This window comes from Montipora foliosa, chromosome 7, assembly GCF_036669935.1.
Source record: "Montipora foliosa isolate CH-2021 chromosome 7, ASM3666993v2, whole genome shotgun sequence".
Taxonomy (NCBI): domain Eukaryota; kingdom Metazoa; phylum Cnidaria; class Anthozoa; order Scleractinia; family Acroporidae; genus Montipora; species Montipora foliosa.
The window spans coordinates 30,518,410-30,534,249 of record NC_090875.1 but is presented as its reverse complement, the minus strand read 5'-3'; the positions used below and the strand labels follow the sequence as shown (position 1 = coordinate 30,534,249).

Below are 15,840 nucleotides of genomic sequence, written 5' to 3'. Positions count from 1 at the left end.
AGCTCAGTTGGTTAGAGCGTCGCACCGGAATCGCGAGGTCACGGGTTCAAACCCCGTTGAATTCCTGAATTTTTCAGGCTTCCCTACGCACTTGAAAAAATTGCGCTCCTAACTGCTAAGATCATAGCTTAACTTAAGGACGTTCGCGCCAATTGTTTCTGCGCATCCTTACTGCGCACGCAAATGCACACGCCACGTCATACACGAGCGCGCGCGCTAAGTAATAAAATGAGAACTGATAGGGCAAAAGGCCATTGCTATAGCTTTGCCTGGATTTAACGGTCTTGGACGTTCGGTGACCCCTATTTTTCTTTCCAGAAACGGATTTTATTTACAATTATATCCACGTTGTCCAAAATCGAACAAAAAATCAATGTGGGAAGTTCAAAAAATTTCAAGATTTCTGCTCACGGGACATCAAATCCTGCCATCTTGCGGCTGCAAGGCGCGTGAAACTGTGGTCGCTAAATGCGAACTTGATCTTTAAGGGAACCTCACCAGTTGACTAAATTCACTTAATTAGTCCACTTAAACAATATTTGGCAGAGAAGATTTCACTTCAAAGATTTAATTGCAATACATTTGGGTTTACAGACACTGGCCTTATTCGATAACGAAGCCCGATTTTGTCACATTTTGGGTGTTTTTCCGGACATGTTCTCTCCAAAACGAAGTCGGTGACCCCCCATTTTTTTTACATTTCTGACATAACTAACTCATCATCTTACAGTGGTAAACGTTTCAGAAGAAAATCAATGTTGAAAAAATTTCGCGCGAACGTCCTTAAATTACATGTGCCGACCTTTCCCTGATACATAATATGAAGCTACACTACGAAGCAAAGATTTTTTTTTACCATTTCGTTCATTGTTCGAGCCGCCAAATAGCGCCAAAATAACAAGGATTTACGCTGGTACTTGCCTTCTAATTAGACCAAAATACATTCACTTATCTTGAGTTCCAAGTTTTGGGCTGTGCGTTTCTTTCACGCTTCCATCAGTGCCGACCCCTAATGACTTTTCTTCAAAAAATACGTTAAATAAAACATTTCACGATAAAACAGAATCGAAAAGGAAGCTTTTTCACGAATGGATGTAGCCTTCATCTGGTCGCACGAATGTCAGGCAGGATGTGAAAAAAAAAAAAAAAAAAAAAAAAACGGGAAGAACAACCATTTTCCATAGCTTTCTTCGCACAAAAAGGCTGCCATATTTATGTTAGCTTAGCAACCTAGCATTCTTACGCTTTCTACTGCTGTTTCAAATATCTGCAGACTCCTAGATGCGAAAAATCGCGCCAAATTACGAATGTCAAATATACTCGACTGTTCTTCGTGTTTTTCACATCCTGAGCCCAGAGGAATACCGCTAAAAATGTCTGATATTTCTCTCAATTTCGAAAAGGAAGCCCTAGGCTGTAAGCTAAAAGTCACTGGATCCCCTCCGACTTATATAAATCAGCAGCGCAGTGTAGAATCTGAAATAGCTCTGTCAATATACATCCCATATCTAATTCTGATGAAATGGCATGAGCTTGTTGGAATGAAAGACGAGAGAGGAAATGAGTTTGACTACATTGACCTTCTTAATTTTTGGATTCCTGGTCGATGGTTTAAATTAAGTAAGGAAAACGGATCAAGAATCCAAGGAAGATTGAGACGTAAAGCTGGTACAGTTGCTCCATGTTGTTTTCGCAATTTGACTCCAGTGAGCATGCTCCTTTGGTTTCAAGGGTAAAAGCAGACACAAATCATCACGTGAACAAAATGTCATGAATTTCTGCTAATGATGCAGAGTAATGCAGGATGACAGCAAAATTTTAAAAGTAAACTTTGGGTATCGTTCTTCTTCTTCTGGTTGTGGAGGTTCTTTAACTCAGATACGACTAAGGGTGTGAAGAATGAGATCAAAGGAATAATAATAAACAGATTCAGTCAAGATAATTTATCCATATATATTATTCAGGGAATTCTTACAGACTTCAAGGCTTGATTTCTCAGATCAATACGTCATTGGGTAAAGAATTCCATTCCTTTATTGTGCACAGGCAAAAAAAGAGTACTTTTGGTATATGAAGATATATTTTCATGGCCGATCTACCGCTTTCAAACAAAAGCAAATTTCGACCAACTAATCTTGCGTTTTGTGCTATCGTCCATTTAACGCAACACAACCCTTGTCTGTTTAGTAATGTGTCCAGTAAAAAATATTGTAACAGGCAAAGGTCAAAGGAAACAATACACGCGAAATGCTGTCAATCAGGTTTGCCATCTTTTTCATTCTTTTGTTTTTCGTGTTCTCTTGTATTTCGCAACTATCCAACGATATCTTGTCAACTTTGATGTCCTTAAGACCCATTTCAAGGTCTTCTCCATTCCCCATATAAGCATGGCCATTGGGCTTCTTGCTACTTCTATCATTAGTCTCGGAGCCAGACAGTGATTTGGATTTGGGGATCTAAAAGATTGGAAGAATAGAATGAGCAATCAACAACGGCATGGTGACAATTAAGATAAAGATGACGATGATGATATTGATGACAACGACCTTGTCAGTTGGCTAGAAAAATAGTCATGATAACTGTGATAGCCATGTTGACGACGATGAGAATGATGACGCTTTACGATAATGTAAATGATCACGAAGAAGTCATCGTGAATAATCGGGTAAAGTTGGTAATAATATGAATAATGGCGATGATGATGACGACGAGAGAGATGGTAATCACGATGATAATGATGACAACGATTGTCAGTAATCAAGTAAACTGCTCCTGGGGACGACAATGGTCATAATGATGACGACGACAATGATGATGATCACGATGATAATGATGATGACGAAGACGATGTTGGTGATGACGATGACAATAATGATAAACCTCACTAAATGACTTCGTCAACGACGAGGTAAACATGAATTGAAGCATCAACAAGTACACCTTATCAAAAGCCCATGATAAGGAGCTTGCCTCTCCCATACAAGCCCTATGAGTCAAACTTGGCACCTATCTTTCTATTTTTAGAACGACCCTAGTTCTTCGGCTCTCCACGCTCTGTTTAGAATGGATAATAACAATAAACTTATTGTCAAACGGAGACAAAAATAGCAAGACCAATATATGCAAATTGTGCAAGTTGATGCAAATTGATGTAAATGTGAATCTCCTGCTGAAGGGTTAGTTCTAAAAATAGAAAGATACGCGCAAAGGTGGACTTAAGGATACAGAGTACATGGAGGCGCCTCTTCATTCGTTCCTGACCGTACTTCACAAAAACTGCGTTACCTTGCGGCTTATATTTCCATCCTTTTTGGTCGCTTTCTTTATGAGTATATACACGGTCGTGGATTCAATCAAAGACAGGAACACGAAACTGAAGGATACAAGCAGGTACCAATCCAATGTCTTTGCATAGCTGACTTGAGGCAAGTTACCATTCAGAGATCCAAGGAGGAACATGATGGTCAGAATTGTGGTGATACCCAGAGCCATTCTGTTGCCGATGTCATCTTTTTTCATCCAGAAGGCGATCCAGCTTAGCATCACAAGAAACATATCCGGTAAGTAGATCTGAATGAGAAAGTAACCAAGGCGTCTTTGAAACGAAAAGGTGACAGTTATTGTTGAGTAATTCCCTAGCAACGGAAATGAAAAAACGTATGTCAGCATTTATGTTCCCTTGATAGGCTAAGTATACCCCCCCTTCCCCCTCCTTTTTCTTTTTTTTTTTGGACGCGCCACAAGGATGAACGTGACTTCGGATCCAGACCTAAGCGACATAATGGAACATGAATTTCTGTTGTTCTTAATACAATGTGTTAGCTCATGTGACCAAAAGCCATATTTGCATACTACAAGAAAAGGAAAACTTTTCAGTAAAATAGAGTTCAATCGGCCACTTCGGAAAATACCATAACAGTCTTTGTTTGCCCCCCCCCCCCCCCCCGTCCCCCCCCCCCCAAAAAAAACAAATTGCATAAGCATTGTTTCCAGTTTCTCTTGGGAAAACAAAGACAATGCTTATTGCAAAATTTTGAGGGACAAACAAAGAGTATTATGGTATTTTCCAAAGTGGCCTATTCCCAGAAGCATATTTCATTCCTCCAACATGGTCGCTGGTTCTTTATTTCACTGCCCGACGTGACGTCATGTAAAAATACTCCATAACTTGTGCCGTTATTCTTATCTTTTTAAGTCTTAAACCCATGTCACAAAGATAAGAATTCCAACCGTCATTTCTTTTGTTTCTACAGCTCGAAGATAATCACGGAAATGCTCAAACGAATAAATAAGCCCAGGATGATTTTGAACCCAGACAGACAAACGGACAATAAACAGAAAAACAAGTTACCGCGAAAATACCTACCAACGGCATAAACGCTTACACCAGATGATAACTTGAATCCTTTGTATTCAAACTGAGCCATTTCCTTGCTTTCAACTCCAATTTTTTCTGGAATCCATTCGTACATAATTTGATCAGCAGTATAGGCGTCTATCGTGAAAGAGATACAAAAATCCTCACTCGATACAAGTCATCTCCTTTCTCATTTACCAGCTTACAATTTCCTTCGTCGTATCTCACAACAATTGTGGGAAACCCACTCTTCGACACCTCCGCGCCAGTAATATTCTCGGGTCGGGACATTCGCCACCTAACCGAGTCCCAGAGCCTCAGTCTTTTAGCAAAATGGTACAGCGGTGATAAACGTGGTAAACCAATTCATTTTTATAGACTTGACGTTTGGTATGCGGCCGGCTGGGCAACTATGTATAGACCCCTTACTATATGAATATATAAGTAGTTTTCAAACATTGTAACGGTATCAGCCTAGCATACCATGCGTTGGTTTACCTTGTTAATCACCGTGACCGCTGTTTGTGTTATATTTTTAGCGACGATGGCTAAAGAATAAGGGCTTAATTAAAGCGCTGTCCACACGTATCAGGACATTTCTTAATTAATCCGCAACTTTTTCTTTGCGGACTCGCCTTCCGTCCAGACGTATCCGACGAATGTGGCATGGGAATCCGCAACTTTTTGATTCCGCTTTCCAGAGTTGAAAGTTTTCAAACGCAAACAATTTTGAATCGTGAAGGCATTCTCTTGGAAACTGGAACTATGGTCCGCCAACTTGGCGCTGTCGGCCTGTAGGCCTTTGTGAACGTTGTTTGATCTGTCGTAACAGTGGTTTGTTTATGCTTATCATTGTTTGTGTTGATCCAATGTAATGCATAGCTCATTACATGGCATTGCAATCTTTAGTTTAAAACGTTTATCAAGAACACGTTTAATATGTCACTGAATAGGCTATGTCGAACAATTCGTAATCAAACCGTGAGACGTAATTGGACAAAGACTATTGCGTTCGACGTAATTTCGTTTTTGCGTTCTGTGTTTTTCGAGGTGGTGTCCCTGTGTACAGCTATGCAGAATTTTTCGAGATTGCTGTAAGGACACCAAAATGCCCCCCCCCCCCCCCCCCACCGCTTGATTTTTGCAGGGGCCTGTATCGGCTGGGAAACTGGTGCGAACTTATGACGACATCTGACCTCGCTTTCGCTCTCGTTTCAGGATATTGTTTGTATTCATTGTAATGCGCATTTGATCATTTCTATATGGACTTATGCGCAATAGAAATATTAAATTAAATTAAATTATATTAAATTAAACTACTTCACAATCTCGTTACATGTGATATGACATGTGGCGAACATGTGAGTAGGCCATGAGAGCTCGTCTTCACGATACAGTCGCCGTAGGCCTCGCCATTTTGTGCTCTCAGCGTTAGATTTTGGTGAGTTAAAACGCTTCGACGGTAGCATTTATCGAAATCTGAGGGAATTGTCTTTGTTTATTTTAAATGCTAACGAACACGACTCTGAATCGCCATGGCTTTCAGGATGTTAACCGTGGGAACAGCTATATTTTGATTGCATATATTGACCAGTTACAGCAACCTCGTTCCCAGGGTCTCACTTCTCTGCCTCCATTGTCAACGACAACGGAGGCAGAGAAGAGAGACACTGGGAACGAGGTTGTAGTTACAGTCGCGACAGATACATGCATTGTACATGTAGCTCTTTATCCGGTCGAATACTGTTTAAATCGGTGGAAAAGTACTCTGAAGGCTACCGCGAGGATCTTCCGCGAGTCTCCTGGAGCTGGTTCGACCCATGCCGTAGAGGAGTCATTATTTTCCGCGTCTATTAAATCGTTAATGTTGATATTTGACAATACGTAATCAAAAAAGAAAGACCTATCAGAAGTCCATTATACTCAGAGGAGCCGATCTCTCTCATTCGGCCTTGGTCCATCAATTTACGGTATCATTTCAATTTTCAATACAGGTCCCGCGAAATGATGACCAATCAGATTTGCCTGATGACCACAACGCCTCTGATTGGTCTGCAATCAAGTAGACGCGCGAGGGATTGCTCACGCGAAAATTAAAAAAGGCTTTAGCCGTTCTCGTGCTTAATTTAAAATAACAGTAAGCGTCCTGACAGTATAAAATGCAGTAAAATGATAGGCAGCATTCCATCGCAGATCGACACATCTAGGTTGTGGACTTCTTAGAAGAGGTGTATTTATTGTAAGCTCCAAAGTTGATTCGTGACCTCCTATTGAGCGGAAGGTGACAGTGTCAGCTGCAGTCACAATTTGTCAGGTTTTTAAATTTGTTCTGTTCGAGCACGCAGGACTCTTCTTTTTGAAATGACCCTCTTCGTTAAATTAAACTACCTACTACTTACAGCTTCCAAATTCGAGATGACACGTTTGTGAGTCTAATGGGTAATCTTCTAGATTCATAACGCAAGAAGCGAGTATGACAGCTCTGAAATGAAATGAAAGATCAATTGAATGTATAGAATTATAATAATACGAGGAAATGATCGTCGTACTTACTAAGACAATTTGGGAAACCAGGCTTATGCAAAATTTTGGAGGGACAAACAAAGAGTATTATGGTATTTTTGATGCTGGCTAATTGATTGTTCATTTTCGTTTTCACATTTCCCGCGTGCTGCCATCTTGAAAAATTGTCGCGTACTGTTACATAACACAAGCTATCTGTATCAGGACAATAGAGGAACCGTGACATGTCATAAATATTAAGGAGCATAGAGTACGCGAGGACAACGACGACGATGACCACTACTTCGAGACCGCCATGAAAAAATAGGGAGCTTAAGCAACGACAACAGCGACGGCAACGAGAACGTCATTTCAAAATATAAATTCACGTTCTTGTAATCACTTCGTTACTATTTCAACATTTTTAATATATCAAGTTAAGGGTGTCGTAGTTTCTAAAAAAAAGGACACTGCATGGTCTGAACGGCGGTTAGCTTAGGGGAGAAAATGAAAAATTATCCTCAAGTGCTGCCTTTTTTCATAAAACCTCAAATTTGGCTATTTCACGCTGTTGTTTTGCAAACGACGGCAAAGAAATGGAAAAAAGTGAAAAACGCACGCGCAGGGCGTTTGCCCACTACACATGCAAATTTGTGACGTTCTCGTTGCTGTCGCCGTCGTCATTGCTTACCGCTCTCAACTAAAAGCTCTACACGCCCCGCACGCGGGTTTGACAAATTCTTCGCGACGTAACTTACAGTGTTACAGTGTTTTGCCGCTCTTCCAACAAAGTTGTCTCTTGAATCGAGTCTCGTCCGCGCTGCTAGCCAATCACGAATCGCTATCAGACCTATTTTGAAGCCTACAGTAGGCTTCTAGCATCTTTTGCAACAAAGATGACGGACACACCGTGGTTGTTAATGCCGTTGATGAAGAGCCAGAACCCTTTATCGGCGAGTATGAAGCAAGGCCAAGTCCGAGGGACACTTTTTAAAAAGTCCCGTTTATCATGATCACTCTCTTTGGGGATGTCTGGTTCGATAGCGTTTAAAATTTCTGCAAATTGATCGCGGCTCGTTCTCATCATCTCCTATACGTGGATGTATCTTGCAGTGAACATAGCCTTTTCTACTCGTTCTCTTAAATCCTTCTTTGGGCTTTTCCTCGTTTGAATCGAAATTGAAAGGTCGTAAGTTGGTCTCTTGTTCGGGAGCACTCGGATTTTTCCGATCATCCCCATTCGCTAAGAGGTAGAGCTGCCGAACTCGTAATCGGAAGGTCGTAGGTTCGACTGCTGCAAAGGAGCACTCGGATTTTTTTTCCGAGTATGCCCGAGTCACCATGTCAGGAAGTGATAGAGGTGAACAGGTGAATTCTTAGCCTTTTGACTTCCAGAATTGATCAATATGTAAATTTACCTCCCACTTTCAATACCCTGTCAGGTAGACAAGCATTGAGAATGAAGATTACTATCAGCGCAAGGGAAGGATCCTAATAAAACACCAAATTCTCATGACCAGCCAAGGAAGAAAGATATGGAAGTAGTTAGGAAAATGAACTTTCAGATCATGTGAGTCAAATGGTTGAGGACGCAGGTGAGACTGAAAAGGGAAGAGAAGAGAGACGAGAGACGAACTGAAGAAGCAGAAAAAAGGCGGGTATATTAAACGTAGCATTGGAGTTGGTCTTTAGACGTGTAGATGAATTGATAAAGCGTCTGTGATTCAGCCCATAGTCTCACATTCCCATTTCGAGCTTACCAAGTTGTGATAATTTTTTCTTACCCAATGCTCATCACCATGTCACCACTGGGGCTGATTTTTACGGAGCTGTACAGCTCTTCATCTGGGATCATCAGATTCGATTCACGTGCATTGTAGCAGTATGGATCTGGTTTCCATATCTTACTGATATCTCTTCCTCTGAGGACTTGTGTTCGGTTTGACTTGCCAGCCAAGCGTAAATCTGTCCAATATTGGCGGAAGTAACCGTGTACCTTGTATTCCTGAAGTAAAACAATAACGGATCTCGCTTGTCATCGCTATGATTACTAAGTGGTGCATAAATAGGGGGATCTTTGGAGAAGGCTTAGTAATAATAACCATAATAATCATCATCATCGTCATCGTCATCATCATAACAATGACAATGATGATGGTGATAACAATAACAATAATAATAATAACAACAATAATAATAATAATAATAATAATAATAATAATAATAATAATAATCATCTTTTTTTTTCCCAAAGAGCTTGTTATTGTTTGCTCAGGTAAAGGGCCGAACAAGTGATCGAAAGGTTGTTGGTTCAACAAGCGCTGGGAGTCTTATCCCAGCATCCCGAAGTCACCACTCTAAGAAAAAAAATACCTCCTATTAAACTGTTATTAGTCTTAAGCAGAAGCACATGATCTTAAAGCGTGTAACTTGCAACTCTTTTCCTTGGAACAAAGCTGGGGATTTTATGACACCAATTTTATGCCCAAATATGGACAAAAATAAGATCGATGCTGTTGGAAATAGACACTCTGGCGAATTAACTTGAACATATCTAGTTGGATCAAGTGACAGTTAATGTCTTTGGACAAAACATGTTGTACTTACGTTCTAATTCTAGATTGTTATGTAAAAGCCTCGTTTTGTTAACAATGAAAAGCCAGGCCACAAGCGACTCCGAAAACAAAGATCGTAAAATGTATTTAGCGTACCATGTTAGCTTCCTCAAAGTTTCCAAACGATTCAATATAGATGCTGCTTCGGATTTTCGTAGGTGTACCTTCTTCTAAAGGGTAAAAGAAAATGACCATTATTCACTGCCTTGTTTCCGGGAGCTTGTCTCGTAGAATTTGCTCGACTTTATGATAATTCATCAGTCCTAATCTATTGTTAGCTACATGTAAGTACCTATACCTACCGAAGTTTGGGTACGTTGTACTGTCGTAGTCTTTGAAAAACATGGTTATCACTTCTCTATCACAATAAATTCTGTTGACGCAATAGGAATCAAATTAACAGTGTAACAGAGTAATGGTGATAATGATGATGACGATACTGATGACGATGACGATGATGATGATGATGACGATGACGATGACGTTGACGTTGATGATGACGATGATGATGATAATGATGATGATGATGATGATGATGATGACGATACTGATGACGATGACGATGATGATGATGATGACGATGATGATGATGATAATGGTAATGATGTTGTCGACGATGTTGAAGATGATGACGTTCACGATAACGATGACGATAATGATGACGTTGGCGATGACGATGATGGTGATAACGATGAATATCTGAATGCGTTGGCATTTGCCTCTTAATCTTCTTCCTTGGTATCAAATACAAAACAGAGCAAGGCACATTAAACATTAAAGGGATGTAGAGGATATTACACGGCGGCGCAAAGTTATGATTTTATTTCGAGTGGTAAAAACAATATTTTACAAACAAGTGCAGCGAGTGAGTAAAATATTGTTTTTAACAAGAGAAAATAAAATTCATTTCTTTTAGCCAATGTAAAATTTTCATTTTAATATACAGACAGGGGTGTTTTACTCACCATTTTTCTATCTAACACCGAGCTCAAACTTTATCGCAAATTCTTGCAGCTCGGCGGCAGGAATTTCTTCAATTTTTGCATTTCTTTTTCACTTGCAAGGAACTCCTTGAAGAATTTTAAGCCGTATGAAGTTTTATTCTTCGTGTTAGAATTTCCTTGTTTCTGAGAAAAAGGATTTTACGTCAGCTTTAGAGAACTTCACAAATCTATCAATCGCCATTCGGTACAACGAACTACGCAAAGGCGGGAAATGCTGTCATCAATATCCTCACTAGTGAAGATATGGAAATGTAGTTTTCTATGAATTTTATGAGTGGTGTATTTTCCAGTAAAACACTCCTGTCTGAGAGTGAATGCACGAGACATCTAAGGACCCTTTATGTAAAACCTTCACACATTCTAGTTTCATTTTCAGTTTCCGTTTATTTGCCACAATTTTCAGTATAATCAATGACATAATTGTAATATGCCATAAAAGACATTTTGGTGCCGAAGTGGTGAAGAAGGCCATTAACACGATTAGGAACTAAATGGGCATCACTCGACGACTGACTTGTTTAAAACGTGCAATATCAGCTTTCGTTTACTTTAGTCGGCGTTATTTGGGACAGTCGACAAAAACGTAAACGTTACGAATACATGGGAAAAAAATTGTTTGTGTAAATAGAACAAAAACGACCTATTTCAGTATCGATAACTTAGCAGGGGTTTAATTTGTTAAAAGCAAACAGTTATATGGCCATTTTAGGATGTACCTCGCAGAAAGTTCAACACTGATCTGCACGCCGCAAAATTTCCCAATAATTTTAACCTCCCTTATAAAATAGTGAGTCAACAAATTGGCAAATAAGTTTAGCGGTCGTACTTTAGAATGCAGCCCGCTAGAACTGTACAATTGTAGTTACGCTGAAATTAAAGAGAAACGTGTAGGGCACGGTATGTGTGCATGTAACACCAAGTGTTGCCTTCTCGTGTAAGCATAACTTTCCATTATTTTCCCTTCAATGGGCCGTTTTTCGAGCTTCTGCGTGGGCCCATTAACTAAACGAAATAGAGAAATGATCAATGAACGAAATGATATATGAAATGAATCAGTTACTGAATTGCAGATATGAAATCAAGTAAGGCTATGATCCTTACTTGATTTCATATCCGCAGTTCAGTATATGTTTCATATTTCATATATCATTTCCTCCATTGATTCATTCCACACGGGAAAATTAGAACCTGAAAATGACCAACCCCCAACGTCAGTGGGTTCATAGCTCAGTTGGTTAAAGTGTCGCACCGGTATTGCGAGGTCACTGGTAGAAACCCCGTTGAAGTCCTGAAATTTTCAGGCTTCTCTACCGTGACGCAGTTGCTAAAATTGCGTCCATTACTGCACTAATCATAGCCTTTCTTGGGGGAAATAATCCTCGCATTTTTCTTGACAATTTAAGCAATTGTCTCTTATGGACGCCTAAAAATTAAGGTACTTACACTTCATAGCAGCACAGTAGAAGAAATAGTCGAAATCCTGCAGGCTCCATAGTCATTCTTGCGGTACAAACTAACACTAAGTAAACAAAAGAGAAATGGAAATTTTTGACTTTATTGAGGAATTTGATTATTTTGAGGTGATTAGAAAGAGGCGTTTTTGAGCCACTGACAGAATCTGAAAATCAGCATTTGGGTGCCAGGACAGAACTCTCTCCTACATTGTTAAAATTGTGGTCTCCAATAATTAAAGGATACTTAATGCTGAACAATATAATTGTGGTAGTTTCAAGACAGGTCAATTAAAAAGGAAACAGCCCACTTAAGTGTTACATCTATTGTAAAACCGCAACGACTTCATCGCCCACTCAAATCATAAGGGTGTCACGAGGGTTTTTCAATTTCATCATGATGCAAAGTCCAAGAAGTTAGCTTATCATCGGTTGTTACTGGTCATTTCGTTTATCCAATCAAATAAAAGACATTGTGGTTTCGTCTTTTGTTCTTTTCGTAATTCGCACGTGCCTTGTTATGCAGTCGATGCGATTCTCAGCTCCATTACCCTTACTAGCAAATATTACGTAATAGCTTCTGTGTCTATGTTTGTCAGTGTGTTTTTATTTATATTCTATATAAACTATTTACACCCATAACTGTTTTCTCTCATTCTTTCCCTTTAAAACCAAAACACCATCCTGGTCCATCAACAGGGCCAAGTATTGGCCCTGTTTCTGTTATTTAATGCTTGTTTCTAATGTATTTTAGAGATATGTGGAGATCATGAATGACGGTTAGAGATTGGTCATCCAAGCATTTAGCCTCAAGTGAGCAAATATGACGCCCGATCGAGATTCATGCACAGGAATAACAACGAAAACAAATGCAATAAACGGAAAAAGTTTGAGAAATTGCTTTGCAGAAGTATATAAAAAAAAAAACAGTCGAAGAAGGTCAGACATAACGAGGAGAAAGTTTGCAATTGATTTTTGAATAATCATAAACCCGGGCTGTGGACTTCCATCGCGGTTATCAACTTAAAATCGGCACTACTCCAAGGGAGAAAGATTTCCGCTGAGTAAAATCTAAATGCAACTCGATCTGTTTCCTTTAAGCTCGAATTCTTCCAGTTATATTTTTCTTAAAATACGTCACTGCTATTCATCGTACTCTCAAAGAAATTTAACTGATTTACGAAAAAAAGTAATATATATACTTTCAAGCAAGGTTTCCTCGTATTGTTTAACTCATCTGGCGAAAGCGCTTCCTTTAATATCAATGACCGTTTTTATACTAGAGACGCATAATCCGTCAAGACGAATTATGCGTCTCTCATGTTATACATCTAGTGTAAAGACGGGACGAACTATATGAGATGCACAATTCGTCTTGGACGAACTTGGGCAAACATTTTTTCTGCGTCTGTTAAATTCGTCTAGTATAAAGACGGGCGCTAGGCGCATAATGCGTCGGGATGAACTTTCCAGTTTAGTGCGTCTTCGATGACGCGCTAAAATGGATTCTTCGTCCAGACGCATAATGTGTCTTGTGGCCGTCTTTACACTAGGCAAATTTAACAGACGCAGAAAAAATGTTTGCCCAAGTTCGTCCCGGACGAATTAAGCGTCTCTAGCGTAAAAACGGCCAATATCAGACTTCTAAACTGCCCATGTTACAGCAGAAACTGAGGAGCAGTGCCTGAAAGTTTTGGCAAACTTGCAATTGTGGCAAACTGGATACTATGGCGACGTCTAACTATATTTAAAGCTGGACAAGAATTTGCGTTTATAATTTCAAAAATACAACACAGATCAAGTTGGGTTGGCTGACAGTCACAAGTTTTTGAAACCAGTACTTACCTCCTTTTGTTTTAGAATCGAATACAAGACAGTAAATAAAACAAAATATGACAGAAAATGCATCGTACGCTGCGAGGGGTCAGTTTGGATCGAACTACGCTTCCGCAGAGAATTTCAAAGTTCCTATTGGTTTTGGTTTTGGTTTCTTGCGCCATCACGAAATTAATGCATTCGCTTGTGCAAAAACTATAACGTTAACTGCTTTGATGCTCTTCGATTACTTTGCAAAGGAAACAACAGACAACTTACATCCTGTAAAGCATAATACACTAATGAGAACTAACCTTAATTGACAGAAGGTGAACACCAATCTTCCTAGGAAATACAAACCAAATTTTCTATCGTTGCGTAAAGCCGAGACGAAACTGTGACTGTAAATGAGATTTAAGTGTCTGTGTGGTATTTAAAGCAATACTATTATGCTATCATGCAAATTTGTTTGACCTTGAGCTTTTTGTAATGTTCAGAACAAGAGTTAAACAACCTCAGGGCGTCACCATTAACGATACATTAGTTTGCAATTTTCTGAAATCGAAATCAGTATATTGAGCTGGGATCCCTGTGATGTTTATAATGGCGACTAAAGATAGTTACTTTCAACAGAGTTAATGCATGGAGGTGGTTATGATACTCGACAAGTCTTTGTTTCATTTTCACCTCATGGTATGACGTAAGTCATGCTATGGGGTTTAGGGTTTGGGGGCGAAATTCAATTAAAAATCACTGACTCACTTTGTTAGACATTAATTTATGCATTAACGTGGATTAAACAAATGTTTCTCCCCCTCCCCGACAAGTTTACTTGTTAAAAGTCACGGTGTACGTATATTTGGGGGGTGGTACAAAGGCGGGAATATGCCGAACAACTTGGACTGATTCAAAATGGCGTCCTGTCCCTTGAAGCATGATGGTTTTTTGATTCCAAACCTGATCAAAACATACCTTTTGTGGAGCCAAAAATGGAAAGGAAATATGCTACAGAATACTCGACTGCAGGGAAATGGGCGTCTCAGTCCTAAAAGTGACGATAACATGAACGATTCGTGCGTGAAGACCCAAACACCCACGACGACGAAAACTTCGAAATGTGCTGTGTTTTGAATGCACATCACGGACTATGGGGCCTCTCGAGACTTTTGGGAACAAAGTGGTAGTTGGATGGAGGTTTAGAGTTAATTTTGGTAAACCGTGAGGTGAAGAGCCCAGCTAGGAGGACATCCTTGGACGACGACGAATCGACTGGCCACAGGAAGAAAGCAGTATATTGAAATGAGCGGTTTATCATCTGGGACAAAAGGGAAGCCTTCCTTCTCCTATCATATGGCATTTTGTGTAACCTCAATAGCATTATAGAGATGAAAACACACAAAAGTGAGTGTATAATGTACATACCACATGATATGGTAGTAGCTACATGTAAATGTATGAAGTAAACTTACTACTTCTCTATCAAGGTCAAAGGATACCAATTGAAATGATGTACTGGTACATCTATTCCAATGTTTGACTGTCAAGTTTTCTTTCCTGCATATTACACATGTTGAAAAACATTGTATAGAATTTCTTCTTGTTGCTGTCATCACACTTGATGCATTTTTGAGTGAAAAATGATGATAGTGATGAAATATTCCACCAGATTAATTTATATAACAACCTTCCAAAAAAGCACTGTTAATTAGCAATACCATCTGGACTTTTTGTTTGCTTGCTTTCTACTCTGTATAGACACCCTGACATAATAACAGACTGTGAAAAAATGTATTAATTTATAACACTTTAAATGCAAGAACTATAGGGAAGTAAAATATTTTATTGATCTCCAACTTCAGTTTTATGCAACTCATAACCTTTGTTGTGGATTATAACATTTTCTTGTTTGAAATCAGGATCTTACATCACTCTTCTGCTCTGTAATCCCTCATTGATTATCAAATTTCACTTAAAAGCTCCACATACAGTCTTTTCATTATAACAAATTAGCTGGTGATTTTACCAAATCTGTGAATAATTTAGTTGCCCAAGAATTTGTCCAACTGGAAAGATTTTAAAATTCTGTCATTAATCGT

General features: G+C 39.3%; 1 protein-coding gene across 3 annotated transcripts; it reads right to left on the bottom strand.

Annotated features, from left to right (window-relative positions):
• Window positions 1-1,933: 1,933 nt before the first annotated feature.
• On the bottom strand, window positions 1,934-14,169 carry LOC138010642 (gamma-aminobutyric acid receptor subunit alpha-1-like). 3 transcript variants are annotated; one of them, XM_068857621.1, is made up of 9 exons: window positions 14,059-14,169; window positions 11,922-11,997; window positions 9,777-9,847; window positions 9,571-9,644; window positions 8,644-8,864; window positions 6,757-6,839; window positions 4,367-4,495; window positions 3,286-3,635; window positions 1,934-2,456 (listed from the first exon to the last, which is right to left on the bottom strand). In XM_068857621.1, the coding sequence occupies exons 2-9, from the start codon at window positions 11,975-11,977 to the stop codon at window positions 2,184-2,186; spliced, it is 1,257 nt and encodes a 418-aa protein (XP_068713722.1). In that variant the 5' UTR covers window positions 11,978-11,997; window positions 14,059-14,169; the 3' UTR covers window positions 1,934-2,183. The 3 variants fall into 3 exon arrangements, with proteins under 3 accessions (XP_068713722.1, XP_068713720.1, XP_068713721.1); XM_068857619.1 differs by lacking the exon at window positions 14,059-14,169 and adding an exon at window positions 12,092-12,143; XM_068857620.1 differs by lacking the exon at window positions 14,059-14,169 and adding an exon at window positions 12,092-12,143 and having other exon boundaries at window positions 9,571-9,641.
• Window positions 14,170-15,840: the final 1,671 nt, after the last annotated feature.